We start from the raw sequence: 23,104 nt of genomic DNA on the forward strand, positions 1-23,104 counted from the left end.
GTGGATCAACTGGTGGTGTAAATGTTTCTTCCTGAGTTCATCAAAAGAGTGTGAATGTCTCCCTGAGTCAGCCAGACTAGCACAGGACGGGAAGTGCATACATGGCTCAGTCCAACATAGAGTATAAAAAGTGAACAACTGACAAAAGATTTTTGAAGAGAGCAATTGGTTTGAGCTGCTTTCAAACTACATATTTATTTCCGGCGACTGGTGATGCCCAAATCCTGACAATGAGCATATTATACAGACCAGTAATGGAGATCACATTTATATTGTAACTGAAGCATGTGTTGCAATTGCTATATTTTGCTAAATGTAACTTACACTTGTATTGTGATTTCAGTATATTGCTGTATCACTCTGCTAAATCAAAATCCCATGTCACATCAAATATCTTCAGATAAGTAAATCTGATATGAAACACTACACCCTCCATGCATGAAATATCATGGTCGGAGGGTATTGAACTCTGACACAACCCTACACAATCTTCCATTTTCCAGAAGACGATACAAGTATGTGGTTGTTGTAGTTTTCAGGATGCTCCTTTGGAAAGCAGAATAGGTAGATGTTTTCATCCTGAACGTGTTGAGGTGCTCAAAGCAAGTGGGCCTAGAAGGGTGACTGATGTAGACAGGAATGTGTGCTGCATCTGAAACTCAGACATCATTTCAGTGTTTCTGAAGAACTCTTGCTTTGTCCTCTGACCCATGCACGTTGTTGTGATGACAGGCACACTACTAATGGATTATAGACCAGAGCATAAAAGATAGTCTAATCTACTTCACAACTAAATTCAAAATATTCCTCTTCATCCCCCTCTTTTGCTGTGCCTGATGGAAGTGGATCCTTTAGAAGCAGCAGGATCACTGTATGTTTCCACTCACTTGAAGATAGAAGACTGCAATGAGGCCCACTAGTGAGGGAGTGACTATCTCCAGCCCTGCTCAGTGCTCTCCCCTGTTTATGTGCAGGGAAGAAGTGTATGACTTCTGAAAAACCATCATTCTCAGTGTCAGAAGTCAGATCTGTAATCCTGTAGAAAAAGCAGTTTATTGGAAGTTCTGTTAATAATATTGAATATAATAAAGGGAAGAAGAGTGGAGCAAAATATAACAGGTAAATAAAATGTCTTGGAAGTCTTCCAAAAGATTAACTCTAAAAATATAATGTAAATCCCCCAATAAATATACAACAGACCAGAGGGAAATTAATGATCCGCTTAGGCAGCTTTAGCACTCACTCTACACTGCAGATAATAAAGAGGGTAATGAAGGGTATGAATACATTCTGTAATATAAATTTGAAACAATTATCAAAGGAGTGTCAGTGGCAGAGGAAGGACTTCTGTTCTGTCTAACTGAACTGGAAATAAATATCTTTCTCCTCTATTTTGCTAAAGCATCTGGAGTAACCTGGGCTGTAAAATTCTCAGAAACATTGACTCTGGGTTTACTGCAGACATTTGACTAGTCATTCCAACAGTTAAGGTAATTTTTATTAAACTTACAGCCAGCCCCTATTTCATAAGCTGTGGGCTCAGTCCCTGTCTCAGTCTCCTTATTTTTGTACCTGTGAGTGTGGTTATAAACTTTGAAAGGCTTTCACATGAAATCTTTACAAATGGCATCTGATTCCTTTCCCCAGCAGACTGCTTTTCCTTTTCACTAGCTCATGTCGGACACCAATGCTTACAAAAGAGGAGGAGGCAGGCCACAGGCAGGTCATTTATAGACTCAAGATAAAGCAAACTAAAGAAAGAATCTCTCCCTTTAGCAAATACTTCCTCCAGCCAGAGCTCCAGGTCCCATCAGCATACAAATGTTTGTGCACACAGAGAATTTTGTAGCACCTAGAGCAAGAGCTAAGCCAAGCTCAAGCAAGGTGTGTGAGAGACATTGAGGAAGATCTCATTTCTCAGGGCTGACAGAGCTTGGCTGAAATCTCTTTCCAGACCATGATGATACCTGCAGTTCGTATGCTTTATCTTCATCAAATATGAGAAAATGAAACTGAATTGTTCATAATGTTAGCGTTCTGGAATACTATGCTGATGCAAGTACAGTAATACCTGTTAATAAAATCTGGAGAAAATAATTAGTAGAGCAGGATAAAAAGAGATTTCCAGCTGATAACTCAAATGGGTGGGATTTGTTGCAAGAATTGCAGAAGTGTTCTGGAAGTGCAAGCATAGAGAAGGTCACAATATAGCCTAGATTGCTTAAGGCCTGGTTTGTATTTACTGAGATCTCCCTAAAGAAGAAATAGATCTGTCTAGCAAAAGAACAATTCTTATGGGATAGTTTAAATTCTTTCTCCAAGCAGAGTAAGCTACCCTGGCAACAGGAAGTTTTTGCTAGCACAGCTCCCACAGCAGAAGGACCTTCATCTCCATAAATCAATCTGGTCAAAGAAAGCTGTACAGCTATATACATTTAAATGTGAATTGGTCTTGGTTTTGAAAGAGTGAGAGCAGAGGGAAAGAATGTACGGAATAGGCTAGAAGAAGTTAGTAAAAAGACTAACACCAAAGCAAGTATTTTTAGAGCAGAACCTAGAAAGCCTTGTGTTACCAGCTATGCTGATGCGGTGCTTCATCTTGGTCACTTCGTTTCCTTAGACCTCTTTCTCACCTTGGAGAGGGGAAAAAAAAGAAAAAACCCTATAATGTAGCCTACCCTGGAAAGCCCTTTGGGGTCTATGGAAAGAGAAGCACCAAATGGGAGGTAGGTTTCATTATTCTATTACTGAGAATCAAGAGGTTCAAGATGATCTACACATTTATGTAGATAGGGGAGGATATATCTTTTAATGTAATATTCTATGGGGCTAAAATAAAAAAAGATCTATAAGTTGCCCTGTGTATTATTTCTAATGTGGCTTTTACATGTAAAGAAATCATAGAACTATTTTTAGGATTTTTTTACTGATTTTCAAGTGTTTTATGGTGCCTTTTGCTTACACTAATGTTCAGTAGGTGACTTTTATGCAGCGTGTCATGTCCTGGCATATGTCAATGTATTGTGTGTGTGAGTCAGTGGCTCAAGAATGGCATGTCTGATGTAAATTATACGTGGCATCCTAAGAATAGGTGTAACTTGTTGGGAAGGCCTATTCTTTGGATGTTGTCCTTCTGTTCATAAATCTTCTGGAAAAATAATTAGCACAGAAAGCCTTTGTGCTCTGTACATGTTAACTGCAAAGATATAAAGTGTATTAAAGTATTTAAAATCTCGTGAGGTTGCAAAGAAGTTCTGTGCAAAAAGAAGTCCAGCTAAAAGAGAAATACATTTGAAAAATGAGTGAGAAGGGGATAACCTTTTAAATTAAAGAGGACCACAGCTGACTTAATAGTCAGTTAGTGTGAATTCAGATTGTGTCTGCCTAGTAGAGGGAGAAGTGGTATTCCAGGTCACCTAATACTCAGGCCACATTTCCTGCAGTGAACTCCCTGCAGTTGCATTCCAAACCCTTATGCACCCTATTGTGGCATTTAGCACTGAAATGCATGCCTGCACTGCAGATTTAGTCTGTTTAATCAGACTTTTAGTCTGAGTTCTCTGTCTCACCTGCTCTCAAAATTCTTCTTACGTTATAGTGGCCTCACTGGTGCTGCATACATCTATGACTCTTGCTAGATCTTTTTTTTTTTACCTCTGTCATAACACTGAGCAAGTCTTGATTACTCTGTGATTCACTGTAGGAGAGCATATCCTTCTGTCCTGATACCTTAGGAGATCTGTAGAAGGGCAGTGGACAACCCTTCAAGAGAGTTAACTATTTGGTTTTTTAAATGGTGAGGTTACTACTCAGAGGAAACAGCTGCCAGGCATTATTTCACATCTCAAGGATGAAACAGCTAAATTAGGCTGAAAGCATTTCCTTACTCAACAGGCAGCTCCTATTTCTGCATGGATTGTGGTCTGTGGAAAAGATATATTCAGTGGGACAAACTATATGCAAATATACTGGAGTAGAGTTCACGCTTAATACATTTTATAAATATGAATTTCTTCTCTGAGGAAAAAAAGTGTGTGTGCATGTGACTTTAAAATAAATTCAGTGAAAAAACTTGTAAAATAGAGGTTTTGAAAATGCAAATACCATAATGCAATTTGCAAACACTTATTATACAGATATTGGCTTAAATTTTAACTTTTTTTAAAGATTTGTCATTTCACAGAATCACAGAATGGTTTAGGTTGGAAGGGACCTCTGGAGATCATCTAGTCCAACCTCCCTGCTCAAGCAGGGTCATCTAGAACACATTGCCCAGGATCACGTCCAGACAGGTTTTGAATATCTCCAGGCAAGGAGACTCCACTACCTCTCTGGGCAACCTGTGCCAGTGCTCTGTCACCCTCACAGTCAAGAAGTTTTCCTCAGGTTTAGATGGAACTCCCTGTGTTTCAGTTTGTGCCTGTTGCCTCTCATCCTGTCACTGGGCACCACGGAGAAGAGGCTGGCCTCATCCTCTTGACACTCCCCCTTCAGATACTTGTACACATTTATGAGATCCCCGTCTCAGTCTTCTGTTCTCCAGGCTAAACAGGCCCAGCTCTCGCAGCCTTGCTTCATAGGAGAGATGCTCCAGTCCCCTCATCATCTTTGTAGCCCTCCGCTGGACTCTCTCCAGGAGCGCCATGTCTCTCTTGGACTGGGGAGCCCACAATTGGACACAGCACTCCAGGGGAGGCCTCCCCAGGGCTGAGGAGAGGGGCAGGATCACCTCCCTCCACCTGCTGGCAACGCTCTGCCTAATGCACACCCTTGGCCTTCTTGGCCACAAGGGCACACTGCTGGCTCACGGTCAACTTGTTGTCCACCACGACTCCCAGGTCCTTCTCTGCAGAGCTGCTTTCCAGCAGGTCAGACCCCAGCCTGTACTGGTGCCTGGGGTTAGTCCTCCCCACGTGCAGGACCCTGCCCTTGCCCTTGCTGAACTTCAGGAGGTTCCTCTCTGCCCAGCTCTCCAGCCTGTCCAGGTCCCTCTGAAGGACAGTGAAGCCCTTGGGTGATTCATCCACTCTTCTCCTCTTCCTCTTCTGATATATTTTGGTGACTATGTCATTATACATTTTCTATTCCTTGACTGCAATGTAATAATCCTTTTTCCATTGAGTCATCATACAAAGAGGTTTTGTGAATCAAAAATATATTCCACAAAACACATGACAATATTATTTAATGGATAAGGCTTGTAAAGACTGGATTGTAATAGCCTGTATATGACTGTGAACATCATTTGTACACCGTCTGTGCTAACTTTGTTATTTTCTAGAGAATCTAAGTGCTTCGTGTCTCCTTCATTGTCATGAACTGAAGCTATGAGCATGTAGACCTCAATGATCAGGATGCGAAAGGGAGGTCAGTCATTCTACATCCCCATTTTATCACTCTTCTGTCAATCCAGGTTTCATAACCTTCCTAGTAGGTTCCAATGAGCGGGAAGCGGAAGGAAGAGTACTCTCAATTGCTGTTATAGCACACTATAAGTGAAGGGGAACTCTCGTCTTACGGTCTCTAGTTTCTGCAAGGTTTGGTTTAGACTGGAAAGAAAATCAACGGGCTGGACGAGGTTAGACACTGATACAAAGGAAGTCAATCACGGCTTTCTGTTATTGCCAGAGACTGGCTAACATATACAATACAAACCCTGGAATAAGATGGATGGATTGTAAATGCCTAGAAAATTTATACCTGCGATACTGAAAACAGACAAAGGGAGCTAGGCAGCTTGGCAAAAAATAGTAAGCTGAGCAGGATGTGTTACACGTTAAAATACATACCTAAATTTAAAGTAGGAACAAAAAACAAGAAATGCAACAGTTTGCCGCCTGTCAGGAGTATCCTGTCCTCAGGAATAAGACATCAGATTGGGAAAGTCATGTATAACATTCACTCAAGTTAATTACACCTGGAAATAGACCTGAACTAGCAAACCAAAGAAAGGATGTTCGTGGCAGTGATAAGATAGAGCATTAGAAGCTGGACATCTGACCAGACACTATGCAGGACACCAATTACTTTCAAAAATGTTCGCAATAGATTTTGTACATTGAAAAGGAATCTTCTGTGCCCAGAGAATAACCTGAAGAGATTATGAAGAAGAATTCATTTCCTCTGAAATTAGAAAAAAAAAAAAAAAAGTTGTGGGCTCCAGATGTTTACATATCCATGTTCCTGCTGCTTTTGTTTGGAAGCCTACCTACATGAGGCATGTGAAAAAGTCTACAGTGGTCCTTAGCCAGGCAAGGAGATTCAGTGTTCACAGCACCACAGAACCATCAAAAAAGTGTTAAATGACCGGTTTCCCACTTGTACTGTGAGGTTAGCATGAATAAAAGCATGAATGAATGAACTTCTTCTGTATATCTTATCTCTAGTATCTCAGGTGCTAAAATGAACCAATGGTATGCACTTTGATGGGCTTTTTTTGGTTCCAATTGCATGCAGCTACAGAGGGCACTTAGTCTTTTAGCTGCTTGGGTTTCATCGGTGAGAACATTTTTCAAGGTTTCTTTTGAAATAGCTGCTCATGGAAAAAAAATGATTATTTGTTATGAAAGATTGTAATATAAGTGAAGTAAATTTAATTTTATTTTAATATTTGCAAATTTCTAACAATATGTAATATACTGTTTGATCCATTTTGAGCAAATAAAGCATGTTTTACTCTCGTTACTTTGAAGTTCAAATCAATAAATACTGGATTTTGCTGTCCTCTGTCCATCTACTTCAGTTTGTCACTGGCAAAGGGGGAAAAAAAAGAGAAACAAAGATGAGACGGAAATTGAAAACTGAAAGCTAGAATACTTTCATTTTTATCTGAATTAGCTAGAAGACAAATATTTTTCATGCTAAAACATAACAATGTGTTTCAACGAATATTTGTACCATATTTACAAATTATTTTCAAATAAATGGTAATGTAATTTGGAAACCCATTTTTCTCAACAAATACTTCCCATAAAGGAATGTCCATGAGCTTTGTTCACAAGTTGGTGTTCTAGAAACTTTTATTTGTAAAGGAAAAAATATATATATCCTTAAAAAGTGGCTCATATCACTGACCCATTGCAATATCTCCCACTTTGAATCCTGATTCAAACCAAAAGTATGTTGTCTGCATTTTTGTGTTAAAACTATTAGTATTTATGCTGGTATTTTGAAAGGTTCTGAGAGAATTGGCCAATCTGTCTGTGCTGCATTTCTACATGGATAAGATATTTCATGGGGATGGTCGAAAAACTTCACTGATCCTGGGGGGAATGTGATAACAAATAAATGTTTGCTAAAAACATCTCAAATGCTCACGAAAGCTGTCAGCTTTTCATAGACTTTTATGGAATAGTGAAATACCTTAAAAATTGCATAATTTGGCAGTGAAACATTCTGTAATGCCCCAAAATGTTTGTTTTTGTCCTCATCCTGTCATTCTCTTTATGGGTTCAGTATTCTAACCATGCAGTTGTCTGCAGCGCAGTCATCCTTTGCTGGAGAGAAGGCACCACTGCACCAAAAGGTCACTACAAAGGTCAAGCTACAGAGCCTGGATTATAAAGACAAATGAGGTGATGGCATACCTGAGTCGTAGGGCCAGTGAGATACAGCAGCTACATTTCAGGAGAGGTTTCTGTTTGATTAGTTGTTTTATTTTGTTTCATTATTTGCTGCAAGGACACTTTTCTGGACAGTCTTACTCATTAGCATCCTTTGCTCTCTTTAGAACCCCCAGTCTGAATTCCTAGGTTTATACTTCTTTTTGTTTTTTGTTTTTTTCTCTGTAACAGTAAAAAGGGAAAAAAATGGTAACTGGAGTCATTGCATGACACCCCGGAACCTATGTTCCCTTCCAAGCAGCAGCTATTGAGCTGGGGGCCAACAGATTGGCCACAGCCATGCCAGTGGGTGAGCAGGTGTCTGTCATGAATCCATGAGCTGCCGGACCCTTACATGGTGCTTGTGCAGGGTTTATTGATTTGGGAATACAAATAATAATAACAGCAGGTGAGATAAATTCTTCTTTTACTTCTAAATAAAGAACAAAGCTAAGCTAAGAGGAAGTTTTACATCATTTATGTCTTGAAAATTAAAGAAAAATGCTGATTGACTCTGACCTGCAGCTAAATATGACTCTGAGGTCGCTGCGGAATATTTTACGCCCTGCTCTGAATTGACAATGATGATTCCTCAGTGCCAGATCCTGTTGTTTCGAAGCCAGTGGCATTCTGTGCTGAGTGAAAATTTGCTTATGTTGGAAGAAGAATTCCTACCTTGCTGGATAATAATTATGTTATTCACATTAATCTTGCATTACATATGCTTGAAAGTATTGCTGTTTTGGCACTAATCTGCTGTTGTCTGCAAGATGCTGTTTTGAGCATTATATTAAGGTTTTTCCTTTCATTTATTGCAAGAAAAGGCCATTGGAGAAAAAATTAGCATCTTTTTTGATAACTTCTACTGTAATGAGAGTTTTAGTTCAACATATCAATTCTATTTAAACGCACTTAGCTGTACAGTGTAATCTTTCAGCCTCATGTCCAGGTGCTTAAAGTAGCTCTTCACAGCACAAAAATCTGGTACTCTACTCATATCTTTCTATTTTGAATTTTCAGGATCTGGATTTTTTTTTATCAAATACAGGAGTGAATTATTTTTAACCAACTGTACTTATTCATTAGTGCCTGTCCTATTTCCCAGAGCACCAGCCTGAAGAAATGTACATGCTACTTGATGATTTCTAATAAAAACTCCTCCTTTCAACTCCTCCCATTAGCCTTAGGGATGCCTTTTGTCATATTGCAGTAGATGACATGATATTATGGGAATACACCTAATTTAATAAAACCAGTAGTAACCACAGGGGAACTGAGTTTTATTCTTACAAAAGTAGATCAATTTCTATTTTATCAACAAGGTCCAGGTCAAAGGTTTTTCTCCCTTCCCATTAAAAGGCTTTCTTGCTCCTTTCTCTGAAATAAAGATTTCTGCTCTTCTACCACAGCCTCACAAGGAAGCTCACCTTTTGGTCAGTCAGGTAATAAAGGTGTGTCTCTAAGTATTAGCCACTAAACTCTGAAGAGGGTAGCAGCCTAAATCACATCAGCCTTTGAAAGCTACTGAGAACAGATGCTTCTGAAAGCTGTTGAAACCTACCTATTTAGGAACAGTCTTTATCTCCTCAAATGAATAGTTTAGATTGTTTACCTGAGCATATTTCTCCTGCAAAAGCTCCTTCTGTAAGCACAAAGCTTTCTTTTAGGAGAACTTACATGGCTTCCTCTGTTTTCCTTAAGTGTGCACACGGTAAAAACAAAAATCTTACGCAATTAAATGCCAGAAGCCAAGTTACTGTAAATCACCATAACTCCAGGCTCATCTGGTCCTTCAGTGAGATTTATACTCTGCAGAAGAACAAAGCAGGATCTGGAGGATAAAGGGAGCAAGTATGCCAGCAAAATCAAACAGATAGGGGCAACCAATGAATAACCTTAAATGAACAATAGCAGACATCAGGTAACAAGCAGTGACCTTCCCCCTAAGATGCAAATACGCTCCAGTTTGGGATACTAGTGAAATGACTGTGATCTTAAGCTGAAGGGTAATAGAGGCATAAGAAAGTGCTAAAGAGGATTGTGACCTGTACCTTAACAGCAGCGAGGGAGTATATCCTAATAGTGCATTCTCTGACCCTCAACTATTTCCAAATCAAGCTGGAATGATTTTCTGGATGATTTAGTCAAAAACACAGTTTTAGCAGAGTCCAAGAGTGAGTGGCCTGTGTTATTTCAGAGAGCAGACACAGGAGAGTTTTTCAAGGCAGGGTTTCCAGCCAGAAGCCAGAAAAGCAATTTTCTACGAGACAGACCTCCGGTGTTCATAAAAGAAAAGGATATGTATAATTTCATTGCAGACTGGCAAAAATTAATTCTGAGAGTTTTGTAAAAAGAAAGAATGAAGCCCAGAGGTGACTTGGTAAGCGTGCAAGAAGCTGTTTAAATCTTGGTAGACGTCAGATGATGAGAAAACAGCAGACAAGAATGAGGAAGAGTGATAACAGGAGAGGAAAGAGATTGATTTCTTTTTTTTTAACCTTTTGTACCTCTCTCAGGAGTTCCAGTGGTGTGAGAAACAGCACAGCAGGCTGTGTGTAAGAAACTGCGCTACAGAAAAGAACTGGAATTATTTTCTCAGTGCAACTGAATACATAAGCTAAGATGTTTTCCTCCTTTTGTGAAAGAGCTCTCAAGCAAGGGTTGAGAAAGAAAGCACTCTGAACTTTTAGATAAGCAAATGGAGTAAAAGCCTGCAGTTCAGATTTGAGAGAGATGTTTTTAGGAAACTTCCTGGTGACTTCTCCACCCCCTAACAAAAACAGAATAAATTAGAGAAGGGAGTCAGGAATAATCATTTTTTTACAATGAAGACAGTCTGAGAAGCTAATGTGTTTATGCTCGCACAAATCTGTTATTAGTTCTTCTGGTTATCAAACTAACTACCTCTTCTTACCAAGCCACAAGGAGAATGTCCTGGATTACCCGCTCAAAACCCATTGTTAACTGAAATCATCAGTCATTTTCTGCTTGCTGGAAATCATCACAATATATTTCTCAAGAGCTGCAAACACTTACAGATTAAACATGGAAACATTTATAATCAAACCCTCTTCAAATAATTGGAAAATGTTCTCACTGCTGTTACTAGCATGAAGAACCAATTTCATCTTGTGCGATTCTATCTTCACTCCCAACAAGAGGACATAATCTTTTTCTTTCCATGGATGAAAGCTCCGTATAGAGCAACACACACTGTTTGTCAGTCAGGGCCCTCAGGACTGATTTTATTCAGACCGCTGATTTTACCACACTCCTAAATTAAGATTTGGTTTTCATCAATGACATTTAAACTAAACAAATACACAGATCTCCATGTCTCCTGTATCGGAAAACAACTTCAAAAAGCTTGGGATAAAGAAAAGCATTAGATTGTTTTTGGGAACTCTAGCACCTTTGCTTTTGCATCTTTTCAGGTACATATGCTCCTGTCTATTTCTACTGGCAATTTCAAAACCTGTTTTCATCACCCACATAGCCAGATTTTTTACTTAGAAAGGATATTATTAAATGAAAGAAAAAGTCAGAGGTGGAACAAATGAAAAAGAGTGAGACAGAAAAAAGATATGAGGGCAAAATAATAGAAGACAAAAGAAAGGCATAGGGCAAGTGAAGGAAAAATGACTTTCTGCTACTCTGTCTAACCTGTGGATCAAATGCTTTCAAAATTCATCTCTTTTTTTTTCTCTGATCCGTTTCCAAAGAGATTTTACCCTGAAAGTATTGACTGTGTCAGAGGAACAGGAGTGGTTCCATAGTTCTGGTAGGATTAGAGGTCCTGAGACAAATGGGGGAATTCTCAAATTTGAATAAATCACAGTTTCACGGCATTGGAGAGGGAGCTTACTAGCACAACAAAGAAGATGGCATTGTCAAATTTTTCTTTGGAACAAAGCAGTCTCCTTGTCCACTCTTCACGTGTCCATGGCTGTATTTTATAGGTACTTAGGAAGTGCAGGCTAGGTGAGTGGACATTGAGGTGGGTCAAGAACTGGCTGGATGGCAGAGCTCAAAGGGCACATAGTTGGAGGCCTGTAGCTAGCGGTGTCCCCCAGGGGGCAGTCCTGGGTCCACTCTTGTTCAATGTATTCCTCAATGACTTGGAGGAAGGCACAGAGTGCACCTTCAGCAAGTCTGCTGATGATACTAAACTGGGAGAAGTGGCTGACACACCCGAGGGCTGCACTGTCCTTCAGAGGGACCTGGACAGGCTGGAGAGCTGGGCAGAGAGGAACCTCCTGAAGTTCAGCAAGGGCAAGGGCAGGGTCCTGCACGTGGGGAGGACTAACCCCAGGCAGCAGGACAGGCTGGGGTCTGACCTGCTGGAAAGCAGCTCTGCAGAGAAGGACCTGGGAGTCGTGGTGGACAACAAGTTGACCGTGAGCCAGCAGTGTGCCCTTGTGGCCAAGAAGGCCAAGGGTGTGCATTAGGCAGAGTGTTGCCAGCAGGTGGAGGGAGGTGATCCTGCCCCTCTCCTCAGCCCTGGGGAGGCCTCCCCTGGAGTGCTGTGTCCAATTGTGGGCTCCCCAGTCCAAGAGAGACATGGCGCTCCTGGAGAGAGTCCAGCGGAGGGCTACAAAGATGATGAGGGGACTGGAGCATCTCTCCTATGAAGCAAGGCTGCGAGAGCTGGGCCTGTTTAGCCTGGAGAACAGAAGCTGGGGGGGGGGGGGGTGTGATCTATGTATATAAGTATGTGAAGGGATGGTTTCAAGAGGATGGGTCCAGCCTCTTCTCCGTGGTGCCCAGTGACAGGATGAGAGGCAACAGGCACAAACTGAAACACAGGAAGCTCCGTCTGAACTTGAGGAAGAACTTGTTTCCAGTGAGGGTGACAGAGCACTGGCACAGGTTGCCCAGAGAGGTAGTGGAGTCTCCTTCTCTGGAGATATTCAAAATCCACCTGGATATGATCCTAGGCAACATGCTGTAGGTGACACTGCCTGAACAGGGGAGTTGGACTGGATGATCTCCAGAGGTCCCTGGAGATTGAATACATTATTTTCAGAGGGGAAGTGTGGAGCACTGTGTGAATCGGTGGGAGGTAAAAGAGTGGACCCCAGCAGTCCACATTTACCAGCAGCCTCCTTTCACCATGCCATTGCCAGAAGGTTGTCATAGGAAGATCTCTCAGGTTTACTCTCCATCAATATGTGAATCTCCATCCACATCAAGATGTTCCTGAATCAGGCATGAAGAAAGGGAAAAAGGTGGGGGTTGTGAAGGACCCAACTCGCAGAGCTCCTTTGAGCATAGGAGCACACGAATCCGCTTGTGTCTTCACCTGTGCACCAAAGAAAGCCAGCCTGGGCCTATGGTGCTAAAGCATCAACAGGAGAGACAGAGAGAGAGAGAGCACTGTGCTGCAGGTATATAACCAGTCATCCTGTTGCTATGAAGGGTCAGTTGTATTCATGCTTGCCGGCTCTCAAGATTTAAAATACGTCTCATGTCTTAAGCCACTTAGAAGATGGTGTTTCTCTTTTGACTACTCTTCAAAACACTGTTTTTAGCTGAAAAATTTGTTGCTTTAGACAAAATCCAATCAGAAAGCTGATGCTTTCTATGAAGTTGTTAATACCTGCCAAAATCCTATTGGGTTGTGGAAATGTTGACCAATGCTATTTCAGGTACTTACTTACCAACAAGAGTATATTGCACAGATGTATTCTTTACCAGGATTGCAGAGAGCCAGAGTCTTATAGGACATGACGTGTGTCTCAAATGAGAGGTTGGTTGTGCATGTTATTCCTTTTGTGGCACTCTTTCTCTTAATGGCCTTGAAAGTTTCTTTCCTGATTTCTTTAGCTCTCCTATCTACTGCTGCCCAACCCTTTTATCTGCTTTACAGCTCTCATCTTACTGCATCCTGCCAATACAAATAGGCAGGAGGGCTTCGTCCTCTCCTTTGAATGAGGAGATCAGGACGGCTTTGGGCCCACATGAAGCACATATAAAAAGAAGAGAAAAATCCTTTTCAAATGAAATTTCCCAGTGCAGAGCAAAGTGGTTAAGGCCCAAGAGACCTGACTTGTTTTTGTCCTTTGTTAATAACTGGTTGGGTACCCAAAAAAGTTACTTTCTTTCTTTGTGCTCCAATTACAACCCCTCTCCCCACCTCCATCTCTGTGCATCTTTGGTGAAGGGACTTTTTCCCCCTCCAACTTTGTCCAGCACAACGAAGTCCCAATTTTTCCCAGGACAATCATAGCACAGAGACTACAGTAAGAATATTTTCAGGGCTTCTGCCCTATATGTTTGTGGTTCTTCCTCTTTTCCCTCCCATTTTTTGGAGTTTTTATGCCTGTAACTTTACTATTGGCAAAGAGCTTGAGTCCAAGAACTGAGGAAAGTAATCATTTGTAGCAACCACATTTTTATATATTTATAAATTCATTCAGGAAATAACAGTGCAGTCATTACAAAGGTTTTTGCATGCCCGCTGGCTAGGGAAGATCACCGAAGAGCAAGAACATACGTATTTGCATATTGCATGGTGGCTGAGAAATAACCGAGCTCTAATGACTAAAGAGCCAGAACAGCACACCTAGCAGAAACTGCATACCCGCACAACATGCTTGCACTTTGAAGAGATGGCACACACCCACAGGGAGATAAGACATGAAAATTCAACATGTGAAACAGAAGGAATGAGGTATTGCATATTATTCTTGAAATGTAGGAAGCAGTCTCCTGATTAGCTGCACAAGAAAACCTTGATACAGAGCTCCCTGTGGCCACTGCTACTTTAGATCTCAGCATAAAAGCAAAGGTAGGTCAGCCCCATGCTCTGAGACGAGCGTCCAGCCCTCATGCCCAGCCCTGCAGCGTGCGTTGCCCATGTGGTAGCCAGGGAACGGTCAGGCACAGCCAGGGCTATCCATGCCCGCCAGGCCCTGACACACTGTGCCCAGAGCAGTCCCACGCCACCTCTAGCATCGTGGGGCCTGCAGATGTGCTACAAACAAAACATTTTCTTTGAGTGGTTTTGAATGCCCATTAACTTCAGCAGAAGTCAGTACCTTAGGTTCCTTCAAAAATTCCACACTTAAAACACTCAAAAAAGGGATGAAAATCCCCTTGAGGCCTAGTAGGAGGTGCCCCAGAACCCTGGATAATGGATATACCTAAGAAGACGACATATATTTATTCTCTAAAACACTTATTTTGCTACTATAATTTTTGGCAGCTGAAGCAAGTAAAGCATAATATGAGTTATTTAGCACTATAATATACTTCTCATGATATGCGTATTTTCTTATAAAAAAGTTAACAGAAAGAGAACAGGAAAATAAAAGTGAGAATGTTGTCACATTGTTAAGGAAATTCTATGAAGTTGTGAATGATCTTGAAAAACAGAAAATGAAGAAACAGAAACAAGAAGAACAGAAAAGAAGAGAATATCCCAGAATGAAGTACTGTGATTTAGCTTAGATGATGAAACCTTCCTTTCTTAATGAAAAGGGTACCGCCTTTAAGTAATGTCTTCATTTTTCCATTCTGTTTCTGAGAGAAATTGAATGGTATGTTTTTTTATAAGTTATGTAGTCACAAATGTGTTTTTCAGTAGATGACTGAAAATTTTGCTGAGTTATCTGGTGAAAGGAAAAAAAATATACATTACAAGAGATGACTTGGCTTCACAATGCAGCTTGTGGTATGGGGAAATCCAGAACTTGTGATATCCCTAAGGTTTATATTAGATTTTTGTTTGTTGTTGTCATTTTGGTCAAAAAACAAAAAAGCCAAACCCAAAACTGACTCCATTTCTGATCAGTCAGCACTAGACAGAGCTGTGACCTGAAGGAGCGCACAATTTTGTATTTATAGTTTACCTGTAGGGAGATAAGACACTAAAAGTATAACAGTCTTGTCCTGGCATTACCAAGTAAGGCTGCGACAGGCATGCAATGAGCTAAATCTCAGAAGCCTGTTTTACCGACAGCATTTTTTTGGGGCCGGGCGGGGGGCGGGGTGGGGGGCAGCTCTTATCTCCCATGCTCAGCTAGGGTATAATAAAATAAATTAAATACCTTCAGCTGTAAGACATAAAGTCAACCATGCAAAAGAAAAAAGAAAAAAAAATCTCTTTCTATTATGATTCATTTGCATCAGAGTTGTTAATAACTCAGTTCTGGTGTGCTTACCTTTTAGCTGTACTGATAGATAAACTTCAAGAACACCAAGCTCAGTAAAAGCATTTTCCAGTGTTTCCAGATGGAGTTGTACTGGGAGTAGACAGTATAAAGTATTTCAATCAAAGTTGAGAATGATTCTTTAGAGAGTAATAGTGAAACATATTTTGAAAATTTGCTGTACAGGGTAAATCAGAAATGGAAAAGTCTATTTCATATACTGAAACAATATAGCTAACTTTTCAATGACATAGCAAAAACATAGTAATTGGGAGTTTTAAAACTTCATTTGGCCATAGTCATGATAAAATCCTAAAATCAATCATCTATTTTACAAGGAGTAATTTCAGAATAATGATGCCACATTATTATGGAAATATTTTCTCTATATTAAGTAGTTAGCCTGGTTAGTCTGCTTTTATATATAAATTCAGATGAATTGGTGTTCCAGTGTGCTATATCTAGGTATCGTGATGGAAAGTTTCTTCATACTTTCATTACACATTTCACTACACTGGAGTTAGGTGGCAAAGTGAGAAGGTAATAAAAAAAAAAAAAAATCCAGGAGTGGAAATGTACAATGTAAGATCAAAAGTGTTCCTGAAGCTCAGAAGAAATGAAGAACCTAACAGGAAATGTAGGCCCAGATGTGTTAATTTCAATGGATCTGCTCATATGCCAATAAACTCTTGACTCTTGATCATCAAAACAAGTACAAAATCAGAGGAAGTGGAATTTAACTGTGGCAAATACAGAGACAGCTGTCTTTATATGTATGTATACTTCTGTATTTGTCAGCTGGCTACACCTCCATCTCCAAGTCACGTAATTGTGGCGATCCACTGGACCAGGACAGAAGTAACCATTTTAACCTGAAGAATCTCACTCACATTCTCTGCCGCTGACAAATGTTTGAGGTATTTCACTGTACCTCCATGAGCAATTCTCCATAGCAAATAGGAACAAGACCAGTGCTGAGGAACTTTCTACCTAGGAGTCCAATACACTGGGAAAGGCAGTAGTTTTCAGCAGATTACTAACAATTCAGATGAGTCAAACAACAATTCGTAAGTTATTAAAACATCAGGTATATGTTATGAATGTGTGCCCAAGCAAACCATTTGAATTCATTGCTGCTCATTAAATTTAATTTGTCACAGCACAGTTTTAATCTATGATAAATATTTCAGTTTAGAAGAGTACTTTCCTTTACATTTTTTTCTGGATTATCAGTCATTCTCGAAACCAGTGTTCTTTTTTACACTCTAAGGAAAAAAATCACTTTTTTGGCATCTTGCCACTTTATCATGATCCAGTGATGGTTCTCCACAGTCTGGACATTAAAGAAGGGTCATCTAAGATCTGTTCTTGTTTCCTGCTGGAACCTTGGAAGAGGAAGTTGCTCCAAGAAACAAGCGAGATGTTGGACGCCCTGTTCCTTTACAAAAAAAAAGAAAGGAAAGAAAAGTCAAGAAAGCATATTAATCAGAAAAAAAACATGGAGGAAAGGAACAAAAGGAAATTCATGTAACTTTCCAGGTGGCAAGGGTAATTAAAATTAAAAAGAAATGCAGTGTAAAATTGAGTATTCAAACCTAATCTGCAGTGCTGTCATCTTAAAAAACCCTCATCAAAGATTCTACTTACCATTAAGAATAGGAGGAAATTAAACCTACTCAAAGTGCAGTAGAAGCTTTGGCAAGCTGTTCAATTAGAAATTGAACTCAGCTGAACTTAGTCTCAGGAGAAACCAAACTGAACATAAGCTTCAATAACATTTATCCTCTTTGACATGCAAGTCAGATATCTTAATTGTTGGAACTGTTTTGGCATAAAACACCAGTGTACAATAGCTCTCATTTCGAGAATTTAGTCTAATGTCATTAACAACTTGTGCTGCATCTATCAGGTAGATCATGTTGAATACTTTGAAAAAAATGATTCACTGATATTTGCATGCATAGAGTTGCTGGCTGTGAAACGTCTCAGAGATAGCCAGGAGTGTGTTATTTGCTGTTTTGATAGCTAATGGAAATTCTTGAAAATGTGTAGGCACCTGGAACTTCCAGGTCTTAGCATAAGACATCTTTGCTGCCCCCCTAGTGGACTAGAGGTCCACTGTACGGCCATTCATCATCTTCCTTCTTCAGATGTTTCAGCTACCCAACCAGTTACTGAAAACATACTACTCTGCTATTTCGATGAGCAGCTACACAACATACAGTTTTTCACACTGCCAAACTTCCTCATGACCTACAGTTGAAAGATGCTTTTGGAGAGCAATTCAGTCAGAGTGCGGTTTCGCGCTCCCCTGAAGCCAATACAGCTTTCATGGTTTACCAAAAAAGGGTAAAACCCTTTTTTTAAAACCCAAAAGGGCTCAGCTGTGCCACATGCCTGGAAAGGCACTAGCACTTTGTGCAACTGCATTGTAAGACAGGTCAGAGACCTGATACAGCTAAAAATGAACACCCCACCCCTGAATGGTCAGTTTTCATCCAGTTAGTTACCTCAATACACCTCAATATCTGGAGGTATGACTACGGCAAGCCTCTGGTGGATCAGCTGGAATATCCCTTTTCGGCTGCCTAAGTCAGCTGAGATACTGGAGTTTCAAGACAGTCTTACACCACCAGGTGCTTCATTTCAAATATTTCAGTACTAGATTAGCTAAAAAATATACTAAACATTCCTCTGAAAAATGTGCAGATCTGACTTAACCGAATTCATACTTCAGATAATTTAAAAAAATCTTTAAAGATCTGAAATAATCTTTTTCCATTTTCAGAATAAAAATTAATTCTGACATTGCTTATTTTTAAAATCTTGTCAACTAAACAAACCATTTGTTTCATTACAAAAAATGTATTTAATTTGATTTGAATACAATATTTCGCAATTTTGAAATTCTCTTACGTATAAAACATTGAATTTGGAGACACCAAAAGCTACTAGCTGTAGCTGTAATAGTGTTGTCATTGGTATTAACGTTTATGTTGAAACTGAAAAAATTTGTTTCTTTGCATAGCCCTAACGAGCACAGTTCAAAAGGTGCAAACTGCTGCTACCAACGCAAGGATATTTTTTAAAACTACGTATTGGTATCTGATTAGGAGTACCACTGTATTGAATTCCCATATCTGATTAGAAGTGCTAATATATTGGATTTTTAATTGTTATAAATGCAAATGCAGTAGCTGCAATAGTGTAATATATTATGGTACAAAGCATAATCCTGCAGCGTATTTAAACGGATATAAAATCCGTTTGGGTTATACGGTGAATTAAAAGCAGACTTGTAAAGCATAGTTTAGATATGCAGACAGCTAAGGGTTAGTTTGATTTTCATGCCAAAAAGTCTAAACGCCAGACACAGCATTCTCCCAAACAGCTCAGCCAGTATCACTCCAAATTGATACACAAAATTTCAGCTGTGCCCTGTAGCCTAACATACGCCAACTGTGCATTTATTCTGGTAAGTGTGATTTCAAATCGAATTAATACACTCATTGGACAAGGTGCTGACTACATGCTGATCAGTAGACACCAGTAGATAAAGATTTGGAGGGGAGACATTATCCTGTGAGTCAGGAGACACAGATTCAATCTCTATCTGTACCCCTACCTTTTCTTGGAAAATCCATTACATTGTTTGATATTTTTTCTGCTTCTGTATTGCCTGTTTTTCTCCCATGTTTGGCATGTTTATCTTTTTACAGAAAGTTTTTCCATGTGTGCAGCATCTGGCACAAGGAGATCGCAATGATACCTGGGAGCTGTAGAACCTATTGCAAATACTAATAATTAATGCCTACTTCGGGGTAGTTGCCAGTTTTATACTGATGAAAATGTAGTCTGAGTAATGCAATAGGCAGTTTATCTGCAGGAAGAAGGTGGCTTTGTAGTAAAGCTTCTCCATGGGAACTCTTGAGATCTGAGGTCATGTTCCCTGTCTGCTACAGATGTCACATGTGATCCTGGGTAAATCGGTTACCTGTTAGCTGTATCCAGTCCCTCTCCGCAGAATTAGGATACGTCATAGCCCTGCCTCGCAGCAGTGGTGCTAAGGTAATAGCAAGATAAAGGGGTGCTGCGGCAAGAGGAATATTTAGATGGATGCAGATAAAGCCAGCCTGAGGTTTCCTGATGACTCTGCTTGCTTGTTTGCCTTCAGCTAAAGTGTTATATTATTATGTGAAAATCCAGGACACAAACCAGGGGCAGAGGGAACTGAGGACAAAACAGCAATAACAATGAAACCCACGGTCCTTTGCATTTTTTGATATGATACTATTACAGATATACTCTCCATCAGCCTCACTCGGTGTGGATCAGAAGTACGTCACCACCAGTGGATTCATAAATATAATCAAACAACCTTACATGAAAAGACCGAAAAGAATTAGAAGTGTGGCTTTAATTTTGCAAATACAAGATCAGGATTTGTAGGTGATAGTTTGGCTACCCCTCACAAACTGATAGTGAATTGAAACACGCACCTCCGTTTTACAGCATGAGAAACGAAGAGGGGAGTTGAAGCTTTGTGGCCATGTTGTGCTGCAGCCAGACTTGTGGATGAGCAGGGACATCGGGGGCTAGCTGTGTTATACTTCTGTCATATTAGTTACGCTTTTCCAGGTTTCTACTGTTTGCTCACTTAGGTCAATAAGGAATTTCCTTTCTTCCTTCTTACCACCCCTAAACATGAAGTTTCATGATTTGGCTGGGTTTGCTAGTCTTTCTTCCCTCCCTAAAGTACCAAAGATAGGCCAAAAGCACAGGCAGTGTTAGGGCAGAACCACTACTACTTCTGGTGGCATTCAGGGGGGTCAGTTGCAGGATATCTCACACTCCCAGCTCAAACAATCTTTAGATTTGCTATTGAGAGATTGGCAACAGCTCATGTGTCTAGTCCCTGTGACACAAACCATTAGACAGTGGAGTTTCTCTGCAATTTGGAGACTGTAGTCTAGTATTCCAGGAGGATGTGGGAGTTTTATTTCACATATCATTAAGTACTACAAGGACTTAGGATTTCAACACTACGGGCTCTTTGCTTCTCTTTTCCTATGACACATTACACTTGCAGCACTTTGTCTTTCACTCCAGGTTTTAAGTTTATTTTAGGCTCTGGAGAGAGTTTTCTGGCTGATGGTATGTGCTGGTCTGCAGTGCTTAGGGTCTGCAGACACATCTGAAGGTGACAAGTAGCGTGCACCCAGCTCTTACTGCGGGCAGATGGACTCATTGTGCCAGATGGACACCAATAGGTGCCCTTAAAACAAGAGAGGAGGGAGCATGGGACCAAGATATGTGTTGTAATCTCATTTCATGTGGTCTGTGGTTGTGTCTCTTCTTCTTTCTCATTCTTATTGGGTAACACTAAGATATGTGCTAATAGGTGACCTACCAGAGGTTTTTGAAAGGCTTTTTTCTCCTTTAGCAGAGAAAAATCTTCCCAGTCCCAGCTGGGAAATGCCTGTTAAATATTTACAGTGTGAAACTGAAAGACTTTAACTCGAATATTAGTCCACATTTTTCGAAATCTTTCAAGTCAGCATCTGCATTTGAAAGGGCAAATTTACATCCACAAACTATTTGCATCTGTAAAATATCTGCTCTCCTGAATAAGGTTTCTATCCATAAATTAGATTGTTAACTACCTTGATTCCTTGCATCCTCTCGAATGCAGTTTGCTTGGACAAATTACTTCTTTTTCTATACAGATATGATCATACCTGGAAAACTGAGAATACGTAGTAAGTACTTCTGAAAATAAATCTCTTAAACTGAATGATTATAGCAATAAAACATTAATGGGTAGACAAGATGTTACCTCTTGGTCCAAAGTGCTGCAGGTAGCAGTGGTTACAGTAGGGTTTGTCATCGTACTGTGAAGGGAAAGCAAGGTAGACTTCAGCAACCATGAAGAATTACTCGGGACTATGTTTTTCCAACCCAGAGCACAGCAACCACTTCCTGTAAGGCCAGGGTCTTTTTTATTTACCGTACCTAGCATGGTATAAATATCAAAACCCCATGTTATTTTATTATGCCTGTCCAAGAAAACAGCTTCCCTCTTCCTTATTCCAGTTATCCCTTCCAATCTCAACCATTCTGCGATTCTGTGATTCTGTGATTTATTGCAGAAATCCTTTGTTTATATGAGGTGTGCTAGGCCACTCACCTTGAGAAGTGTCAGGAATTGGTTTCACGCCTTGGCCCAGAACCCAGCTCTCTGATGCTGTTCATGTCACATTACTAGAATCAGCTGTATATCTTGTTCCTGTTAAGGGTACCAGACCAAGCCAGGAAGGAAGAGTTGGTTATCTCTATGTGTGGGATAAGCGTTGAAATGTCTGAATGTAAGGAAAAACTTATTTACAGTGAGGATGACTGAGCAATAGCACAGGTTACCCAGGGAGGTTGTAGTGTCTCCATCCTTGGAGATATTTAAAAGCCGTCTGGACACAATACTGGGCAACGTGCTCTAGGTGACCCTGCTCGAGCAGAGGGGTTGGACTAGATGATCTCCAGAGGTCCCTCTGTGATTCTGTGAAATTGGGACTGTTTATTATGCTGAGGATTGCTTTTGTAATAAATCACTGAAGGCACTTTTGGTACGTGTCTCAGACCTGGACAGATGCTACTCAATAACCAAGGAGCAAAATGGTTAGCTCCAGCTAGGTAGATTCTCTTCAGTGGTTCCAGTTATAAGGCAGAAGGATTCAAATGCCTAGCATGTTGGCATTTCTGGATACACCTGCTTTAGGAAGGATAGAGTGGGAAGGAGGGTATGGAAGTGTATGGCAGTGTACATCAGAAATATCACATGTGTCAGAGATCCTGGCAGTCCAGGGTGCCAGCCCAGTGGTGCATGTGTATGGCTGCTCTGACTCATCTGTCACCAGGGTGCCAGCAGTGAGCTGATGCAGATACTGAGTTAAGCCACAGTGCGATAGAGAAATTCTTTAACTTGGATTAGATATGCATAGGGTGACAAAAACAATGTAGTCATGGGCAATTTCGGCCAGTGTGGGCGTATACTGAAAGTCCTATGCTACCATAAAGCAGTGTCAGTGATTGTAGAAATTAACTGATAACTTCCATATGCTTCCAAATACTCCATATGGAGTGTTTCTATATTGGAAATTATTCTGACAACCACTGATGAATTGATCCCTGAACTACTAACTAATAGCTGTGCAAATGATTCCAACACACTGCTTTTGTTATGCACAATCAAACTGCAGTCCTGATCAATAAAATGCATACTTCCCCCTTCAGATAAATAGACTAATATTCTCAGGCCAAATAAAATTATGAAAAATTTGCTTGAAATGGGATTTT

The 23,104-nt window shown here is 40.3% G+C and overlaps 1 protein-coding gene across 2 annotated transcripts in view; it reads right to left on the reverse strand.

Moving 5' to 3' along the window:
• Positions 1 to 13,975: 13,975 nt before the first annotated feature.
• The window catches only part of LOC104146066 (cysteine-rich protein 3-like), a 43,928-nt gene continuing 34,799 nt past the window's right edge, over positions 13,976 to 23,104 (reverse strand). The window contains exons 3-5 of one of the 2 annotated variants that reach the window (XR_011137843.1): positions 21,591 to 21,645; positions 21,418 to 21,500; positions 13,976 to 17,192 (exon numbers count right to left, since the gene is read on the reverse strand). Coding sequence is in view for 1 of the 2 variants with exons in the window: in XM_009677941.2 (XP_009676236.2) it covers positions 17,110 to 17,192; positions 21,591 to 21,645 (138 nt within the window). In the remaining variant the exon portion in view is untranslated. The remainder of the gene's footprint in view (positions 17,193 to 21,417; positions 21,501 to 21,590; positions 21,646 to 23,104) is intronic. The other variant, XM_009677941.2, reaches the window with a different exon arrangement.

The sequence above is a fragment of the Struthio camelus genome, chromosome Z (genome assembly GCF_040807025.1).
Source record: "Struthio camelus isolate bStrCam1 chromosome Z, bStrCam1.hap1, whole genome shotgun sequence".
Taxonomy (NCBI): Eukaryota; Metazoa; Chordata; class Aves; order Struthioniformes; family Struthionidae; genus Struthio; species Struthio camelus.